Source organism: Microtus pennsylvanicus, chromosome 11 (genome assembly GCF_037038515.1).
Source record: "Microtus pennsylvanicus isolate mMicPen1 chromosome 11, mMicPen1.hap1, whole genome shotgun sequence".
Taxonomy (NCBI): domain Eukaryota; kingdom Metazoa; phylum Chordata; class Mammalia; order Rodentia; family Cricetidae; genus Microtus; species Microtus pennsylvanicus.
In genome coordinates this window covers 67,855,058-67,873,416 of record NC_134589.1, presented here as the reverse complement: position 1 = coordinate 67,873,416, position 18,359 = coordinate 67,855,058, and the positions used below count along the sequence as shown (strand labels likewise).

At 43.5% G+C, this 18,359-nt stretch overlaps 1 protein-coding gene across 3 annotated transcripts in view; it reads left to right on the top strand.

Moving 5' to 3' along the window:
• The first annotated feature begins 2,504 nt into the window (after positions 1-2,504).
• Positions 2,505-18,359, top strand: part of Kif3a (kinesin family member 3A) — a 38,621-nt gene continuing 22,766 nt past the window's right edge. For 2 of the 3 annotated variants that reach the window (XM_075992640.1, XM_075992639.1), the window contains exons 1-5: positions 2,515-2,667; positions 5,560-5,833; positions 14,062-14,206; positions 14,309-14,393; positions 16,621-16,726. In XM_075992640.1, coding sequence (XP_075848755.1) covers positions 2,662-2,667; positions 5,560-5,833; positions 14,062-14,206; positions 14,309-14,393; positions 16,621-16,726 — 616 coding nt within the window. In that variant the 5' untranslated portion in view covers positions 2,515-2,661. Of the gene's footprint in view, positions 2,668-5,559; positions 5,834-14,061; positions 14,207-14,308; positions 14,394-16,620; positions 16,727-18,359 lie in introns of all 3 variants that reach the window. The other variant, XM_075992641.1, reaches the window with a different exon arrangement.

Here is an 18,359-nt window from a genome sequence, read left to right as displayed (position 1 = left end):
ATAAGAGTTGCCATGGTCACGGTGTCTCTTCACAGCAATAGAAAACCCTAAGACACATACACACAGGAACAAAATGCTCATATTCATAAAATGAATACTAAAAATGCTACATGATTAAAAGGAAAAAACAGTTCAGTGCATCAAGTTGGTTTGCTTGAGATAGAGTCTCATTCTGGAGCCCGGAATGAGACTCATAGATGATCCTCTTGCTTCTGTCTCCTGAATACTGCGATTGCATGCATGAGCCATCTGCCCAGCTAAAATTCTTTATAGTTATGTCCATTAGTTCCTACTAAGATAACCGTTGTCTGCGAAGATGAAATTGTATATGGGATGTGGATGAAACAAGGAGGCCAACTGGGGCTGACTCAGACGAAAGAAGAGGAAGAATTGGAGAGGCAGAGGGTTGGCTGTGGCTTTTACTCTGAGATGGAAAATCAAAGGATGTTTTGGAGCAGAAAAAGGCAAGATCTGATTCGTGTTTTAACAGCATCCCTGTAGGCTCTGTGCTGGAAATACAGTCCTTTCTGCATATCCAGTGGCAGACTGGATCCAGGGTCCTCCCAGGCCCCAATCTGTGGGTGATTGAGCCTTTTTCCTGTTCTGCTTTTTCTCCTGCTCCTCTGCCTCCTTGCTTTTTGTTTTTGAGACAGGGTCTTACTGTGTAATTCTGGCCTGACACTCACTATGTAGACCAGGCTGCCCTTGAGCTCACAGGTATCTTCGTGTCTCTGCCTCCTGAGTGCTGGCATTACCACACCTGTCTCATGGATCTCAGGTTGTCTCAGACTCAACATGAAGCTGGGGATGATTTTGAATTTCTGATTCTCCTGCCTTCACCTGTGTGTACCAGGTTTATGAGGTGCTGAGAATGGAGCCCAGGGGTTCAAGCATACTAGGCAAGGACTCTATCAACCAAGCTACTCCTGTTATCCTTCAAGGATGCTACAGAAACAGGCTCTGAGTGTAGTAATACACGTGAGAGATCCTAGTGATGGTGGTGGTAAGAACCACATCCTGGTTTTAATGGCAGATCCTCAATAGGCAGTGTTTGAGGATTGATGCGGGATGGGAGAAAGAGACTGGGGATTGAGCAGAGCAATTGCTGGAATTCCACTTCTATTTGTTGAGATGAGGGAAGTCTAAGGTGAGCCTCGTGTGTGTGACAGGGACAGTGTAGAAGGGAGGCACACTGGTCTGGGGAATGGGATTTGACCTTTGACATGATAAAATATCTGTGACACATCCAAGTGGACTGGTGCTGGGCTGGAAGGGGTGCACAATTGGTTTTTCTGGGCCAGGTTCCGTGCTAGGCTGTGGCAAGACCGGTGAGAATCTAGGCTAGCTCCTAAGGAGCTCCCTTTCTGCTGTGGTACATGAAATAAATTTTCAAACAAGGTCATTATGAAAGATCTTTTGCTCACCATTTTGGGACACAATGTACAATGGGCACTTTTATTTTTTATTTTTGTGTAGTATTAATAATTTGATTTTATACAACTACAAACCTTTTACATTAGTAGAAGGTATTTGAATGCAAAGCAATGCACGCAGGATAGATTAGTTTCACTCTTTCAGCAAACATTTTACTAGCATTTCCGAGATGGAACACAAAGAGAAAATATATCTAAAGCCTCTAGCTTCGAGCTACTTACAGTGGCCTCTATATCTCAATGTAGTTTGATGTGATATCACATGCATTTGAATGCAGGATTATATAAGGTAAAAGAGGCATAGCTAGGAAACTGGATTAGTTTAGAATAGAGGCATCTCTTAAAAACTTCAGGGCCAGCTCGATTGCTCAGTGGGTAGAGGCACTTGCCACTAAACCTGACTTTAGTTCCATTGGTGAGAGCCACACACTGGAAGAAGAAACCAACTCTTGAAAACTTGTCCTCTGATCTCCACACGTCTGAGTCATGGCATACGAGTGTTGGAGCACACACTCACAGAAATATAAAACTTCAATGAAATGATAAGGGATTATCATATATTAGCAATATCTGTGCAACGATGATCTACATTATCCTAAGAAATGGGTCTTTCCTACTCAGCATCTTTGAGAAATACAGAACATTTTACTAACATTCATGGCCAATTGTGTGATGTATTGAGGAACATTTTGTTGTTTGTTTTTCGAGACAGGGTTTCTCTATAGCTTGGGAGCCTATCCTGGAACTCGCTCTTGTAGACAAGGCTGGCCTCAAACTCACTGAGATGCGCCTGTCTCTGGTTCCCAAGTGTTGGGGTTAAAAGTGTGCACCACCACCGGCACTCTCCTGTAACTTTTACTATTTGAGATAGTGCCAGAGCCAGAAGGCCCTCGCGATCTCAGCTGGCCAGGTATCCCCACTGCTTCAGCAGGACCCAGCTTCGCAACCCAGAGGAAGGGCACAGCTGCGCAGGCGCCGCCTCAGTCTGGCGTCCGTAGAGATGGACGCGAAAGTCCTGCGCACGCGCGCTTTAAGAAGCCGGGGGCACCCGAGATTGGGCGGGGCGAGCTCATAGTGCGCCTGCGCACTGTCCTCTGTCGCTGAGTGAGCCGCAGTCTCTAGAGCACCAAGGTGTTTCGGTCGTCCACGGCCAGCCTCGCCCGCAAACCCGGTGTTGTTGGGCTGCATCCCGAGCGGGGACGTTGGCGGAGCACGGGAAGCGGCCACCATGCCGGTGAGGACGGCCACTCGACCGCTGGGGTTCCCACTCATCGTGGCGGCCCTGCTCGGGGGCGCGGCCGTTGCCATAGAAGCGTGCGGCGGGCGGGCGGGGCAGGGCGGCGGGGCCGCGAGGCCTGGGCAGGGAAGGGCGGCGGGGCCGGGGTCCTGCTCGCACGGATCTCCCCTGGGACCCGTCCTGTTGCCCCACTGCGTGCTACATCCCGTCGGGCTCGCGCTGCCTGACAGAAAAGCGCCGCGCGGCTGCCGGGGCTTGGTGGTTGCGCGCGGCCGCGAGGGTCGTGCGGATGCCCGCGACCCGAGTCCACTCTCAGTCCCTGGGTGTAAGCTGTCAGACTTGCGCTGGTCGGGCGCCTTAGCTTATGTGCAAAATGTAACCCGTAGGTGTCTTTGTGTGAGTATGCGGTGGCGATTTGGTTACCTTCTAAAATTTCACGGATTGTTATCGTGCCATAATATGGGGGTGGTTGTCAGTCTCTTTGGAGAAGACTTGAGCTGTGGAAGTGTATTTATCGGTTATGAGGCCTCTGACGGCTCTTCAAATTGTCTGGACCCTTAGATCCCACACAAACTTATTGTGGTTTTTATCAGGACACTGGAAGGACAAGGCTTGACATTCAGCACAAAATGCTCAATGCTTGTTTCTGTTTATTGCTTTCACAGTATGCAGTCAATAAATCCTGGGCACCACCCGTGTATATGCTAATCATGTAGATGGTAGGGTTCGTTGAGCAAAACTTGCCAGGCATTTTTTAAAAATTTAATTTTATGTTATATGTATGAGTGCTTACCTGCATGCATGCATGTGCACCACCTGCCAGAGGAAGGCAGAAGAGGGCGTGGGCCTGTTTTGGAACTCTAGCTATAAGCAGTGGAGAGCCACTGTCTGGGTGCTGGAAACCCAACCCAGGTCCTCTGCAAGAGCTAGTAAGTGCTCTTAACCACTGAGCCGTCTCTCCAGCCTCATTTGCCAAGTTTTTGACTTTGGAGAAAGAGAAGCTTGCCTTTTGAGGCAGAAGTGAAAACCATACACACTAACAGAGAAAAGACAGTTTGAATAAATGAAGTGAGCGGCATATGATAGAGACAGACTCTGGTAAATTGGAAACTGTTGCCATAAAGGAATGCTGGCCACAGATATCTGTAGCGCTGTTCATAAAAACCCAGAGACAGATATTGGTGTTCAACCTGAAGGTCAGAAAAGCAAAACTGCTAAGGATTGGCTCTTACCTCTACCTCAGTCCGAAATGGTGATCCTGGCCTCCAGGAGTCCTCAGAATGAGACTGAGATTGAGAACTGTCTCCTCCCATTTTATATTCCTCTCTAGCTCTGGGATTAAAGGTGTGCACCACTACCGCCTGGTTTCTGTGGCAAACTAGTGTGGCTACTGGGATTAAAGGTTTGTGCCATTAGCACTCGGGAGGCAGAGGCAGGCGGATCTCTTTGAGTTCGAGGCCAGCCTGGACTACAAGAGCTAGTTCCAGGACAGGAACCAAAAACTACGGAGAAACCCTGTCTCGAAAATTAAAAAAAACAAAAAAAGGTTTGTGCCATCACTGCCTGGCCTGTAAGGCTGACCAGTGGGGCTGTTTTACTCTCTGATCTTCAGGTAAGCTTTAATTATTAAAATACAAATGAAATATCACTACAGATATCAGATCTACTTTTGTTTTCAAAAGACTTAAATTGCAGCTTGTCATTGGTGGCGCATGACACCACACGCGTGCCAGCAGAGGCAGGCTGGTCTCTGAGTTCGAGACCAAGCTAGTCTGCAAATTGATCCCAGGACTGCCAGATCTGTTAGACAGAGATACCCTGTCTTGAAAAACAAACACAAAAATAATCCAAGGCTGTTTATCCTTTGCTTTATAGTGAGTTCTAGGCTTCCCTGTGCTTCATGAGACCCTATATCAGAACCAAAAAAAAAAAAAAAAAAAACCTTTGAGCCAAATAAAAGAATTTTATGGACTGAATTCAGCCCCTTGACAGCTTGTTTGGAACTCAAGTGAAGGTAGAATGACAGACATCAATCAAGGGGCAAACAAGAGTAAAACTGTCCTTCAAAAGCAGGATGTGCTCTCTGTCTATTTAAATTATATATAAAAAAAAGCGTTTGACCTAGTGAGAGAAGTATTCCCAGAGGAAGTGGCTGTTGAGCTGGACACTGAAGGAGGAATAGATAGTATCTGAGTGAAGAAGGACTCCAGGGAAGGACCCTGGAGCCTAGGGCGTTGTGGCTGAGGGGGAGGCCTTTCTAGATGACTGTGACATTGTTTATTTTGGGCTTGTCACCTGTGGGAGAGTTTTCCGGTGGGAGTGTCCTGATTTGTGTTTGAGGACGTACTGAAGGACAGTTTAATCAGGTGCAGGAACACAATTAGGAGACTGCAGTGCAGGGCCCAGGTGATGTGACTTGGCCTAAGGTGGTGAAGGCTGAGCTGGAGAGAAGCATATTGACAGTAATAGCATTGTTTTGAGTTAGTTCCTTAGTCATGGAAAATTTTGAAAATCAAAACTTGATACAAACATTCATATGACATTTCCCCCTGTGTGTCATTGGCCTTTTCTGTCCTTATTGTTGTCTTCTGTAGAGAAGGTAAGTCACGTATGGATTTTTGCCAAGATAAAAATTTTACAAATGCATTCTAGAAAATGAAACTATATTTCATTTTCCTGGGGGAGCAGAGGACCTCATACATTGTGGGTTTGTTTTGAAACAGGGTCTCACCATATTATATAGGCCAATCTCAAACTACCTGCCTCTGTCTCCCGGAGTGCTGAGATCACATTCAGGGTGCTGAGGTGAAAAAGTAACTTTTTTTTCAGTTATAAATTTAGGGTAAAATGAATGTTCTTCTTACTCTTTGTAAACATTGTCTCTACCAGATCAATAAATCCGAGAAGCCAGAAAGCTGCGATAATGTGAAGGTTGTTGTTAGGTGCCGGCCCCTCAATGAGAGAGAGAAATCAATGTGCTACAGACAGGCCGTCAGCGTGGATGAGATGAGGGGAACCATCACCGTCCATAAGACCGATTCTTCCAATGAACCTCCAAAGACATTTACTTTTGATACTGTTTTTGGACCAGAAAGTAAACAACTTGATGTGTATAACTTAACTGCAAGACCTATTATTGACTCTGTTCTGGAAGGCTACAATGGTGAGTGGTGTGCAGCTTGCTCTGTTGTTGTGAAGTAACACCCAGTAAGATGAGTGGTTTACCTGTTGCAGCTACAGCGTGGTGAGTGACAGTAAACATATGCAGCTGTGCGGCCCACCACGTGATGTCATTTTAGACCCCAGCGTTGTCCTCAACATTCCTTTCCACTGGTTTTGCAACCTCTCACCCTGCATCCTTCGGTCTGCCCTCATGTCACAATAGTTTTGTCTTTTTGAAATTCCATTTAAGACATCTTAAAATGCCATCTCTTTATTTTTAAAAATTTATTTTCAGTTTATATGTATGTGTATTTCACCAATGTGTAGGCACCAAGTGTGTGCTTGTGTCACGTGTGTGCAGTGCTCATGGAAGACAGAAGAAGACAGTCAGTCCTGGGACTGGAGTTCAAGATGGTTGTGAGCCATGTCTGGGTGCTGAGAGTCCAACCTGGGCCCAGACAGGTTTCTCTGTGTAGCAGCGCTGGACAGCCAGTTTGTAGACTAGGCTGGCCTCTAACCCACAATTCTGCCTATCCCTTTTCTCCTGAATGCTGGGGTTACAGACATGGGCCACCACCACCCGGCTAAAGTACTTTCTTTTTTAATACCATTTTCTTTCTTTTTGTGTAATGTTTTTGAAGTTTACCTGTCTTTGCATATTATCAGTTCTTTGTGACTTAATGAGAAAAAGATTTATTTTTTTATTTTATGTGTATGAGTGAGTGTTTGCTCGTATGTATGTGCACCATGTGCATGCCTGGTATTCTCAGAGGCCATCAGATCTGTGAGCCACCATGCCAGTTCTAGGAATCAAACCTAGGTCCTCTGGAAGAGCAGCAAGGACTTTAACCACTGAGCCATCTCTCCACCCCCTACTTATATGTGTTTGGTTGGTTGGTTTTCCCCTTTGTATTTTCATGTAGATTTTATAACCATTTTATCTGTTTTCATAAAATAGATTTTGGTCACAATTGTGTTGAATTACTGTATTGACACTATTGAGTCTTCTGTTTATGTCTTGCTTAATTAACCCTTTCACTTCTGATAGTTTTTATGTTATTATTACAAACTTAAAAAATTACATTTACTTATTTATATGAGGCCATATGTACCATGGCCATGAGTATATAGCAACCAGAAGACAACTTGGAGGAATCATTTCTTGCTTTCACCATGGGTATTGCAAGCATCAAACTTAGTTGTCAGGTTTGGTGGCAAGTGTCTTACCCACTCAGCCTCTCTCTTGCATTCTATTGTAAATAGAATCGTTTGCATAATTTCATTTTGAGATTAAGTATTGTTAATATCCAGAAATGTGACAGGCAGTGGTGGTGCACACCTTTAACCCCAGCACTCAAGAGGCCGTGGCAGGTGGAGCTCTGTAGTTTGAGGGCAGCCTGGTCTACAGAGTGAGCTCCAGGACAGACAGAGAAACCCTGTCTCAGAAAAAAACCAAAACAAAAACACAACAACAAAATACATAATACATATATATGTGTTTGTTTGTATGTATGTATATATGTGTGTGTGCATAAACACATATATCGATATATACATGTATATATAGATACAGAAATACATTTGATTTTTAAGTATTTTTCTTATTAAGATAAAATTCCAGTGACAAATTCACTCATCATTTTATAGTATCAGATTCCTAGGTTTTCAGTGGATCACATGTTCTTAAGACAGTTTCCCAGCAACCCAAGGATTCTGGATCTCAGTGTCAGCTCAGCAGCCCTCTCAGCACCGCTCCTCTGTTGGAATTTTCCTGCCCTGGCGGTTCAGGGAAAGGGGCTCACTTACCGAGAAGTCTTTTATCTGACTTCTTTCATTAGCAGTGTTTGCTAGGTTAATTCTTTTTTTTAAATTTATTTATTATGTATATAGTGTTCTGGGCACCAGATCTCATTATAGATGTGGGTGTAAGCCATCATGTGGTTTTTGGGAATTGAACTCAGGACCTCCGGAACAAGAGTCAGTTCTCTTAACCTCTGAGTCATCTCTCCAGCCCCACTAAGTTCATTCTTATTGTAGAATGTATCAGGATTCATTCATTACAATTCTGGATAATATTGCCTGTATAGATGCATTTTGTTTGTATATTTCATCAGTTGAACGTTTGGGTCGTTTCTAGCTGTTAGGAATAATGTTGTTATGCATATTCTTATACAAGCTTTTAATTTTTATGAACATACACACCTAGGAGTGTAGTTGCTGAGTCATGGGGTAACTTTCCTTGACCTTTTGAAGAACTGTCAAATGGTATTTCACAGTCACATCACTATTTTGTATTCCTACCAGCAATGTGAGCGTTCCAGTTTCTCCATGTCTTTGCCAGCATCTGTTGCCCTTTTGGTAGTGTTGACCTAGTAGCACAAAGTGCTGTTTCATGACTTGCAGTTGATTTTATAGATTTATATATTCAGCAAGATTGTATTCTGCAACCTTGTTAAACTTAGTAATTCTAGTTGATTTTTAGTGTTTGCCCCTGGGGTGGTGTTGGTGATCAAATTCAGATCCTATACTTAAAAAAAAAAATCTCTAGGATTTTCTACATGCATAATTATGTTGTCTGCCAGTAAAGACAGTTTTTACTTTTCTTTCCAATCTTTTGCCTTTAATTTCAACTTGTTGCCTGATACTCTGTCCAGGAACTCCAGTGAGCACAGAGTGGACGTTGTTGTCTCCTCCTGATCTTGGGGAAATGTACTCCTTTGACTGGTGGGCTGGTGAGCCTGTGTCTATCTGCCATATAACTTCTTTCATGTCATCTAAAAGACTTTGACATATAGACCATGTTTTTGCTTACACCCATTTTAGGATGCTCTCTATTATACTTTGTATATGTATGTGCACATGTTTATGTGTTTGTACCTTTATGTTTGTGCCAGCATGCATGCATGTATTACCCACATGTTTGCCATCTTGGTGACTTTTGTTTTAATAGTGAAATTTTTTTTCTGTTTTTGACTTTTTTTTTTTTCCTGCCCCAGTGCTTTGTGCTTACTAGGCAAGTGCTCTACCACTAAGCTACAGCCTCAACCCCATGAAATCATTCCCCTTACTCTTTGCTCTGGAACTGACTCTTGTCTGGTATTGATATATTGATATTGTGGTTTGTCTTTTGATTGGTGTTAGCATGGTGTGTCCTTTTTCCATCCTTTTAATTCATTTGTGTTTTTGATATTGAAAGTACCTTTTTTTTTTAAAGAAAAAAGTGTGTGTGTGTGTGTGTGTGTGTGTATGTATGTGTATGAGGGGGGAGGGAGAAGGGTGTGTACATACCACAGGGCTTGTGTGGAGGCCAGAGAACACCTCTGTGGAATTGGTTCAGTAGTTCAGGGCTCAAACTCAGTTGGCCGGGTTACCTCTGCCCACAGAGCATCTCAGTGTACTGAAAGTGGAATTCTAACAGAGCTGCAGTGGCGTCTGCCCCACCATCATCCCAAGTATGTCTTTCTCAGTTGTCTTGAAGACTTTTTGCTTTATTGTTGGTTTTATTTGATTGTACATGCTTTGTTGAGTCTTATGTTTGTGGTGTTAAACTTTTTGGATTTGTGGATTATAAATTTCATCCATTGTGGGACATTTTGTGCTGTTCTTCAAATATTTGTAGTCCTCATCCTTATTTCTTTTGGAAACTCCAGAGACATGTAGGAACACCGGAAACTGTCTTGGCTGCCTGATACTCTGCTCCATTTTTGTTGTCTGCCTTCTCTGTTTTGCTTGTATGGTTGTTTCCTAGTTACTGCTCTCTCTGTGACACCGTTTGCCCTTAGCGCTCTCACTGCAGTTCCCGTCCCTCACACTGTGGTCTGTGTGTCTCACATCCGTGTCTCTAGCCCTGTTGCTGTGCTTTGGCACTAATTCTGACTGTTCTCGGTTTGACTAAGTTTTAGTTGACTGATTTCTTTCTTTTTTTATTTTATACAATATTTTTTAAAGATTTATTTTATGTATATGGGTACTCTATCTGCATGTACAACTTTATGCCAGAAGAGGGCACCAGATCTCATTACAGATGGTTGTGAGCTACCGTGTGGGTGCTGGGAATTGAACTCAGGTCCTCCAGAAGAGCAGCCAGTGCTCTTAACTCCTGGTTCATCTCTCCAGTCCCAACTGATTTTTTTAATAGACTTTATGTAATTTTGCTTTTTTTGTAAATGTGGCAATGTTTATAGGACTAAAAAAGAACTAAAAAAGATCACAGTGCTCCCTCCTTCCCACTGTTGAGGTAAGATCCTTTCGTGGGTTGTATTGAACATCCTGTGAATTGTGGGGTTTCCGGTCTATCTGTTCTTGGCTAGTGTGAATACTGACCTTTCTTCTTTCCAGTCTTGCCACGTACTTCTCCCTGCCCCCATTAGATGGCTTTCTTCCTCATTCTTGTGTCTGGGTACTCAACCGGATGCTTGAGGATCCTCTGCCAGTGTCCAGAGCTCTCTCTGCATCTCTCTCCCCAGGACACTGCCTCCTCCAGACTTTGGTCATTTTAGTCTCACTTTGAAGTTCTCACAGGACAGTCTCTATTTGTGGCCTTCTCTTGTTCTGTGACTTGGATTTGTTGATCTTTCCTAAGATCTGTATTTGACCTATTCAACAAGCATTTGCCTGTGTCTGCTGTAGGTTGAGGAACTGAGGTGAATGAGGCCCCAGTCTCAGTCCTCAGGTGAGGCTGAAGAGACAGCATAAGCTTCCTACCATAAACCCACTGAGGCCCAGGCCAGTTCCTGGCTTTCAGCATGGGGAAGTGTAGCATGAATAATAAAAACACAGAGACAGATATTGGAGTTCAAGCTGAAGATCAGAAAAGCAAAACACCCAGCCACTAAAGAAGTCTTAACCTCTACCAAGACTGGACAAGTGCCGCTTGAACCCTGAGCCTCTATCCTCTTCCCTTTTATATTCCTCTTTGGTACTGGGATTAAAGGTGTGAGTCACCACCACCTGGCTCTGTTTCTGCACTGGTCTTGTTTAGCCCAGGGTGGCCTTGAACTCACAGAGACCCACCTGCCTCTGTCTTCTGGGTTTAAAGGTGTGTGACTTCACTGCCTGGCCTCTAGTGGCTTAATTTTAACCTCTGATCTTCAGGCAAACTTTATTTATTAAAACATAACTAAAATATAACGATTGGGAGCCGGGCGGTGGTGGCGCACACCTTTAATCCCAGCACTTGAGAGGCAGAGGCAGGCGGATCTCTGTGAGTTCGAGACCAGCCTGGTCTACAGAGCTAGTTCCAGGACAGGCTCCAAAGCCACAGAGAAACCCTATCTCGAAAAACCAAATATATATATATATATATATATATATATATATATATATATATATATATATATATAACACGATTGGGAAGTTTCCTCAGGGTTTCAGTTAAGGGCAGGAGCATGGAGACCAGGATTTTATTTGTTTTTTGAGACAGAGTCTTTCTATATAATTCTGACTGCATAGAAATCACTATGATCAGTCTGACCTTGAACTCACAGATATCCACCTGCCTCTGCTTCCTGAGTGCTGAGCTAAGGATGTACGCCACCACACCTGGATTAGGTAGTTTTTTAATTAATTGATTTAAAAACTGTTGCTTTCATTTTTTCTACTTTCAGGTCTAGCCAGTGTGGTTGGTTAATTTAGTCCTTGTTATTCCTTCTTGGTTGAAATAAAAAGTGTCACTGCTTTAATTTTGAGTTAACAAAGTTATGTACTTTAAAAAATAAATATAATGAAGAATGGTGTTTGACTATCAAGAGTTTGCACCTATTTTCCATTGTCTTGTGCCAGCTCTGGAAATTGTAATAACAGTAGAACAAGTTGGAAGAGATAACACTTAGGAATGCTGTAACACTTAGTGCAGTTTGTTCTCCATTGCTGAAATGTAATTTAGGTATAATGTTTTGGATTTTGGGGGGCAGGTATTAATCTTTACCTGTTTTAAAATGCTGTTAGCTAGGTTCATTAATGCATGCCTGTACCAGCTACTTGGAAGGCCAATATAGGAGGATCACATAAGCCAGAAGTTCAGGATTCACCTGGGAAACACAATGAGACCCTATCAAGAAATAATAATAGACTTTATTTTTGGAGTAGTTTTAGGTTCACAGCAAAATATAGACCTCTCTGGTGGAACTGTGCAGAGCCTCCTCAATGGAGCTGTCTCCACCAGAGCCAAATAAATGCAAATAAATGCACGGAAGCCAGTGTGCTAGCTTTACCATATCATCGTCACCTAAAACCCCTCATTGACATTCAGGTTCTGTATGTTGTCCTGGCCTTCTGCTCTCTCACTGATGTCTGCACAGCTTCCTTGCTTGTTCCAGTATTGGCACTTGGAGCCACAGTTATCTGGAAGCTGCAACTCTGAGAGAACAGCCTCTCTGGTTTTACATTGCTTTAGGCCATGGCTTCCATAAACTTGTGTGATGGGGTCTGCCGGTTTTTCTGACTTTCTGTAAATCCATCTTCCTTTTCCATCTCTGTTTCTTCCATCCTGGTGGCTTCAGTTCCTAGAAGTCTCTCTTCTTCTCCTTGTCTCCCTTCTGGTTCTTTCTTGTACATTTTGAATCTTAGTGTAAACTCACCTCTCCTTGACCTCTGTCCTCTTCCTCTCCCAGCTATCCCCAAGCCTGGTTTATGTCCCTCCTTCGTCTAGATTTGTTTCTCACCACAATACCAGAGGTTGTAAAAGTCTTCATTTGATTCTTATTCTGTGTAGAATAGGCCGTCTCACCCTGTTTACTACTGTGCAGACTTCTCTGGAAGTTAATCTAATGTCAGGCATTAGATGTGGTAGACTCAAACAGATGCTTCCTCTCTGTAGCCTGTGTTCTGCATGCTTTTGCTGTCCTTCACAGCCTGTAATTTAATGGCCTCCAATTTAATTAGAATTAACTACAATGTAAATTTTCCTTTTTTTTTTTTGAGACAAGGTGTTACTGTGTAACCACTGCCATTCTGGATGTCACTATATAGACTATTCTGGCCTTAAAATCCCATCTGCCTCTCTCTCCTTGGGATTAAAGGCAGGGGCTACCTCAACCAGCCAACATAAGAATTTTGCATTTAGGGTTTAGGATACTTTCTAAAGATTAGTTATTAGAAGTGTTTTGTTGATTCTGGTGCTTCAACAATACTTAGTGTAATGGTAAAAATAAAAAGGCGCCGTTCCCCAAGGGGCAGTAGTGGGCAGCGGGTCCCAGGTAGGGAGCCCGGTGGTGGATGAGAGACCTGGGCAGGTGAGAGACCTCGGCGGGTGAGAGAGAAAGATAGATAGGCACACCATGCAGAGTGAGGTTGCATATTTATTTAGTGGGTTATGGAGGGAGAAGAGGGAAAAGTACACACACACACACACACACACACACACAGAGAGAGAGAGAGAGAGAGAGAGAGAGAGAGAGAGAGAGAGAGAGAGAGAAACGGGAGGGAGGAGAGGAGAAGCTACCTCTTCAGGAGAGAGTGGGGAAAAGAGAGAGCTCAGGCTGGAAGCAGGAGGAGGATCTACTTGCCACCACTGCCCAGTTTGTTTGTTTTTGTGACGGGGTTTCTCTGTATAACTCTGGCTGTCCTGGAACTCACAACAGTCCACCTGCTGCTGCCTCTAAGTGCTGGGATTAAAGACATGCACTACCAACCAGCTCCCCCCCCTTTTTGAGACAGTCTCACTATGTAGCCCAAGCTGCCCTCAGTCTTTCAGTGATCTTATCACTCTTCCTTTCCAGTGCTGAGATTATAGATGTGTGCCAATGTGCCTATCTTTTGAATGAAGTTTTAGTTGAGGGAGTATGTTACATTGTAGCATGATTAATAAAAACCCAGAGACAGATATGGGGGGTTCAACCTGAAGATCAGAAAAGCAAAACAGCCAGCCATTAGCTCTTACCTCTGTCTGAAATGATGATCCTGGTTCCAAGAATCTCAGAATGAGACTGGGAACTGTCTCCTCCTGTCTTATATTCCTCTCTAGGGCTGGGATTAAAGGCGTGCAACACTACCACCTGGTTTCTATGGCAAACTAGTGTGTCTACTGGGATTAAAGGTGTGTGTCACCACTGCCTGAACTGTGAGGCTGACCAGTGGGGCTGTTTTACTCTCTGATCTTCAGGCAAGCTTTATTTATTAAAATACACATGAAATATTACATTACATAACAGTGTCAACAGCTTAATTTTAAGATTCATTGTTCTAGATCATTAGATTCTGGAAGTAACAGGCTTTCTGCACCTTTTTCAGGGACCATTTTTGCATATGGACAGACTGGGACAGGCAAGACTTTCACCATGGAAGGTGTCCGTGCTGTGCCAGGGCTCAGAGGAGTCATCCCCAACTCATTTGCTCACATATTTGGTCACATTGCAAAAGCAGAGGGAGATACAAGGTGAGCGAGTGCTTCCTCTCCTAATATTGAAAGGTTCAGACCTGGGAACAGCATCAAATTTATAAACACACTTACTACATTGAATATTTTTTGTACTTGCAGGTTTTTGGTTCGAGTGTCATACTTGGAGATATATAATGAAGAAGTTCGAGACCTTTTGGGCAAGGATCAGACACAACGCTTAGAGGTAACGATGAAATTGGAGTTAAGATAAAAATTGGAGTGTGGGGTATAGTGGCTCATGCCTTTAGTTCCAGCACTCAAGAGGCAGAGGCAGGCGGATGGATCTCTGTGAGTTCGAGGACAGCCTGGTCTACAGAGTGAGTTCCAGAACAGTCAGGGCTATACAGAGAAACCTGTCTTGAAAAAAAAAAAAAAAAGAAAAAAAGGAAAAAAATTGGAACAGACTGCTGCACTCATAGACGAGTGCCTAGTCCAGTTGTCACCAGAGAGGCTTCCTCCAGCAGCTGATGGGAGCAGATGCAGAGACCCCCACACAAACATTAGACAGAGCTTGGGGAACTCTGCAGAAGATGGGGAGGAAGGATTATAGAATTCAGAAGGGTTGAGGACACCAGGAGAACACGGTCCACAGAATCAGCTAAGCTGGGCTCATAGGGGTTCACAGAGACTGAAGCAACAATCAAGGAGTTTGCATGGGTGCTAGGTCTTCTTCACACACGCTGTGCTAGTTTAGCCTGGGGTGTTCGTGGGAGTGAGAGTGGAGGTGTAACACAAGTAAGCTTTCAGTTAGTGTACATTGGGGTTTTGCCTGTATGTATGTCTGTATGAAGGTGTCAGATCTCCTGAAACTGGAATTGCAGGTGGTTATGCTGCCATGTGGGTGCTGGGAATTGAACCTGAGTCCTTTGGAAGAGCAGCCAGTGCTCTTACCCTCTGAGCCATCTCTCCAGCTCATGTTTCACCCTTTTATCTGCTGTTGGGATCCTTTTTCTTCTACTGGGTTGCCTCTCCAGCCTAGATATAAGGGTTTGTGCTTAGTCTTGTTGCATCTCTTAGTTAGATTTTTATTGCTGTGAAGAGACACCATGTCCACAGCAACTTTTATAAAGAAAACATTTTTTTTTTTTGTTTTTTCGAGACAGGGTTTCTCTGTAGCTTTGGTGCCTGTCCCGGAACTAGCTCTTGTAGACCAGGCTGGCCTCGAACTCCCAGAGATCCGCCTGCCTCTGCCTCCCGAGTGCTGGGATTAAAGGCGTGCGCTACCACCAGCTGGCTAAAGAAAACATTTAATTGGGGTGGCTCACTTACAGTTTCAGAGGTTCAGTCATTATCGTCATGTTGGGGAGCATGACAGCATGCAGGCAGATGTGGTGCTGGCTACATCTTGACTTGACTGACAGTCACACTGAGAGACCTCAAAGCCCATACCCACAGTGCTGCACTTCCTCCAGCAAGGCCACACCTCCTAATAGTGTCACTCCCTTTGGGGGGGCATTTTCTTTCAAACAACCACACTTGTGCTGTGTTCTGTTGATATCACTGGGAGGCCTGCTTTGTTTCTGAAGGGAAAGGGAGGAACAGTGGGAGCAGGGAGGAGGAGAAGGGAGGATTCAGGGGCAGGAGGAGGTGGGAAGTAGCGACTGGAAGGAGTGGAGGGAGGAGAGGCTATGGTTGGGATGTATTGTATGAGAAAAAACTAAAAAAGAAACATGAAAACAAATTGGAATAGAGTGCTTGCCAGACTAAGGTCTTTTTTGTACAAAGGGAACTAACAAAAATTACCTGCATCTGCCACAAATATAAACCCATCTGAGTATAAGTCACTGATGCACAGCTGCTGAGTCAGGTGGTAAATTTGGGGGATAGTGCCATCTTAAAAATATTTTAAGATACAAGACAAACAAGGAAGAATGAACCGTTTAAATACTAGTATTGGATATATTTTTTTTAATTTTGTAAGTGCCTGGCTTGATTTTCCTATTTGAAGATCCTTGCCAGTGTTCTCCTACCCCAAACCAGTCTGCCTTCTAGTTTTGCAAGTTTTAGGTTAAAGATCACATTGCTGAAGCTTACCCTGGGCCTTTTACTAGCTTGTCCTTGAGTACATTCCCAGAGTGGCAGGATGGTTCAACAGGTATGTCCTCTAAGCCTGAGGATTCACATGGTGGAAGGAGAGAACCAACTCCCACGTGTTGTCTTCTGACCCGTGTGCCCTGGTGTGCACCGCACACACGCGTACAGTTTTTAGTAAACTATCGTCTCATGCTGTCTTGTGTTTTATTCATGGCATCACAAGTACTTTGTGTGCAGCATTCATTTGTGCTGCTGCATTATCATCTGTGTGAGTGTGGTCCCCGTTCATAGCCATGCTTCGCTTTCTTCCCATGTAAATAACTGGAAATTTTACATCATAAATACAGTCTTAGGCATGATTTATGTTTGCTTTTTAGGTTAAAGAAAGGCCTGATGTGGGAGTGTATATCAAAGATTTGTCAGCTTATGTGGTCAATAATGCTGACGATATGGATAGAATCATGACACTGGGCCACAAAAATCGTAAGTGTGCTACATAACTGTGATGAAATGCCTGTATTCTAATGCTGGCTAAGAAGCAAATAAACACAGCCTTTGTCCAGTAGAGGTTGAATTTTTTTTTTAAAGTCCATTCTTTTTATTTACTATCCAGGGAGCATATGTGAGTGAACAATAGCATATAGTGTTTTTATGCTGACTGAAGCTTTCTTTTCATTAATACCAGTCTTCTCCTTTCTTCCTTCCTTCATTTCTTCCTTCCCTTCCCTTTCCTTCCTTATTTATTTATTTAGAGGCAGGGTCTTACTGTCCTAATAAGACTTATTTGTTTGTTTGTTTGTTTGTTTGTTTGTTTGTTTGTTTATTTGAGATAGGGTTTCTCTGTGTAGCTTTGGAGCCTGTCCTGGAGCTCACTCTGTAGACCAGGCTGGCCTCGAACTCACAGAGATCCGCCTACCTCTGCCTCCTGAGTGCTGGGATTAAAGGCATGCAATACCACCACCCAGTGACTTTATTTATTTTTATTATATGTATATGAGTATGTTGCCTGTATGCATGTAAGTGTACCACATGTATGCATTACCCACAAAGGCCAGAAGAGGGCAAAAGATTTCCTGGCACTGGAGTTACAGATAATTGTGATCAGTTGTGCTAGTGCTGGGACCCAAACGCAGGTCCTCTGAAGAGCAGTAGATACTCTTGACTGCAGAGCCATCTCTCCAGCCTCTTTTGGTTTTTCGAGACAGGGTTTCTTTGTGGCTTTGGAGCCTGTCCTGGAACTAGCTCTGTAGACCAGGCTGGTCTCGAACTCACAGAGATCCACCTGCCTCTGCCTCCTGAGTGCTGGGATTAAAGGCGTGCGCCACCATCGCCCGGCCATTTTTTTTGTTTTCTTGGTATAGGATTCTTTACATTGCCTTGGCCGTCCTGGAACTCACTGTATATACACTGTATACCAGGCTGGCCTTGTACTCATGGAGATCCGCCTATTTCTACCTTCTAAGTGTTAGTATAAAACGTGTGTGCCACCAGCCTTTAATAGTGCCAGACTTTGAAGCTGTCATACTGTCAGAGCTTGATAGTTAAAGCATTTTGTTTGAGCACTTAGTAGGAAGTGCTTGTGCTGTGTGCTTTATCGGGATGATCAATCGTCACTGTAGTCTGTGGGGATATAAAGTTCCTCCTTTATGAATGAGGAAACTGAGATGTAGTTTAAATACCATGTCTAAGGAATTCGCTACGTGGTAATGTGAGAGTTAGCTAGAATATATACCACTTCCCTTCTGTTGAAAAGAAAAGCAAAATTAAACCAACATTTTCTTCTATAATTGTTATAGATTTCTCATCTAAAAAATAAAAGTCTTGCCAGGTATGATGGCATATACCTTTCTTTAATCCCAGTTGACGCAGACTGTGGGAGGCCAGCTCCTAGATCTGCTCAGGGTAGCCAAAAGAATGCCTCAGAGTAGCAGGGACATAGGAAAGATTCTGATCTGAGGGTTGCTAGACTTTTCTATCTGGGGAAACACCAGCTTTCTGCTGGTAGCTTAATAAGAAAGGAACTTCAACTTAAATAATCTGTTTTTGACAGTCTCTCTTTACATAATATGTCCCTGTCCTGCTAAGTTACATATTTTATATTCAGTTACATCTCTTT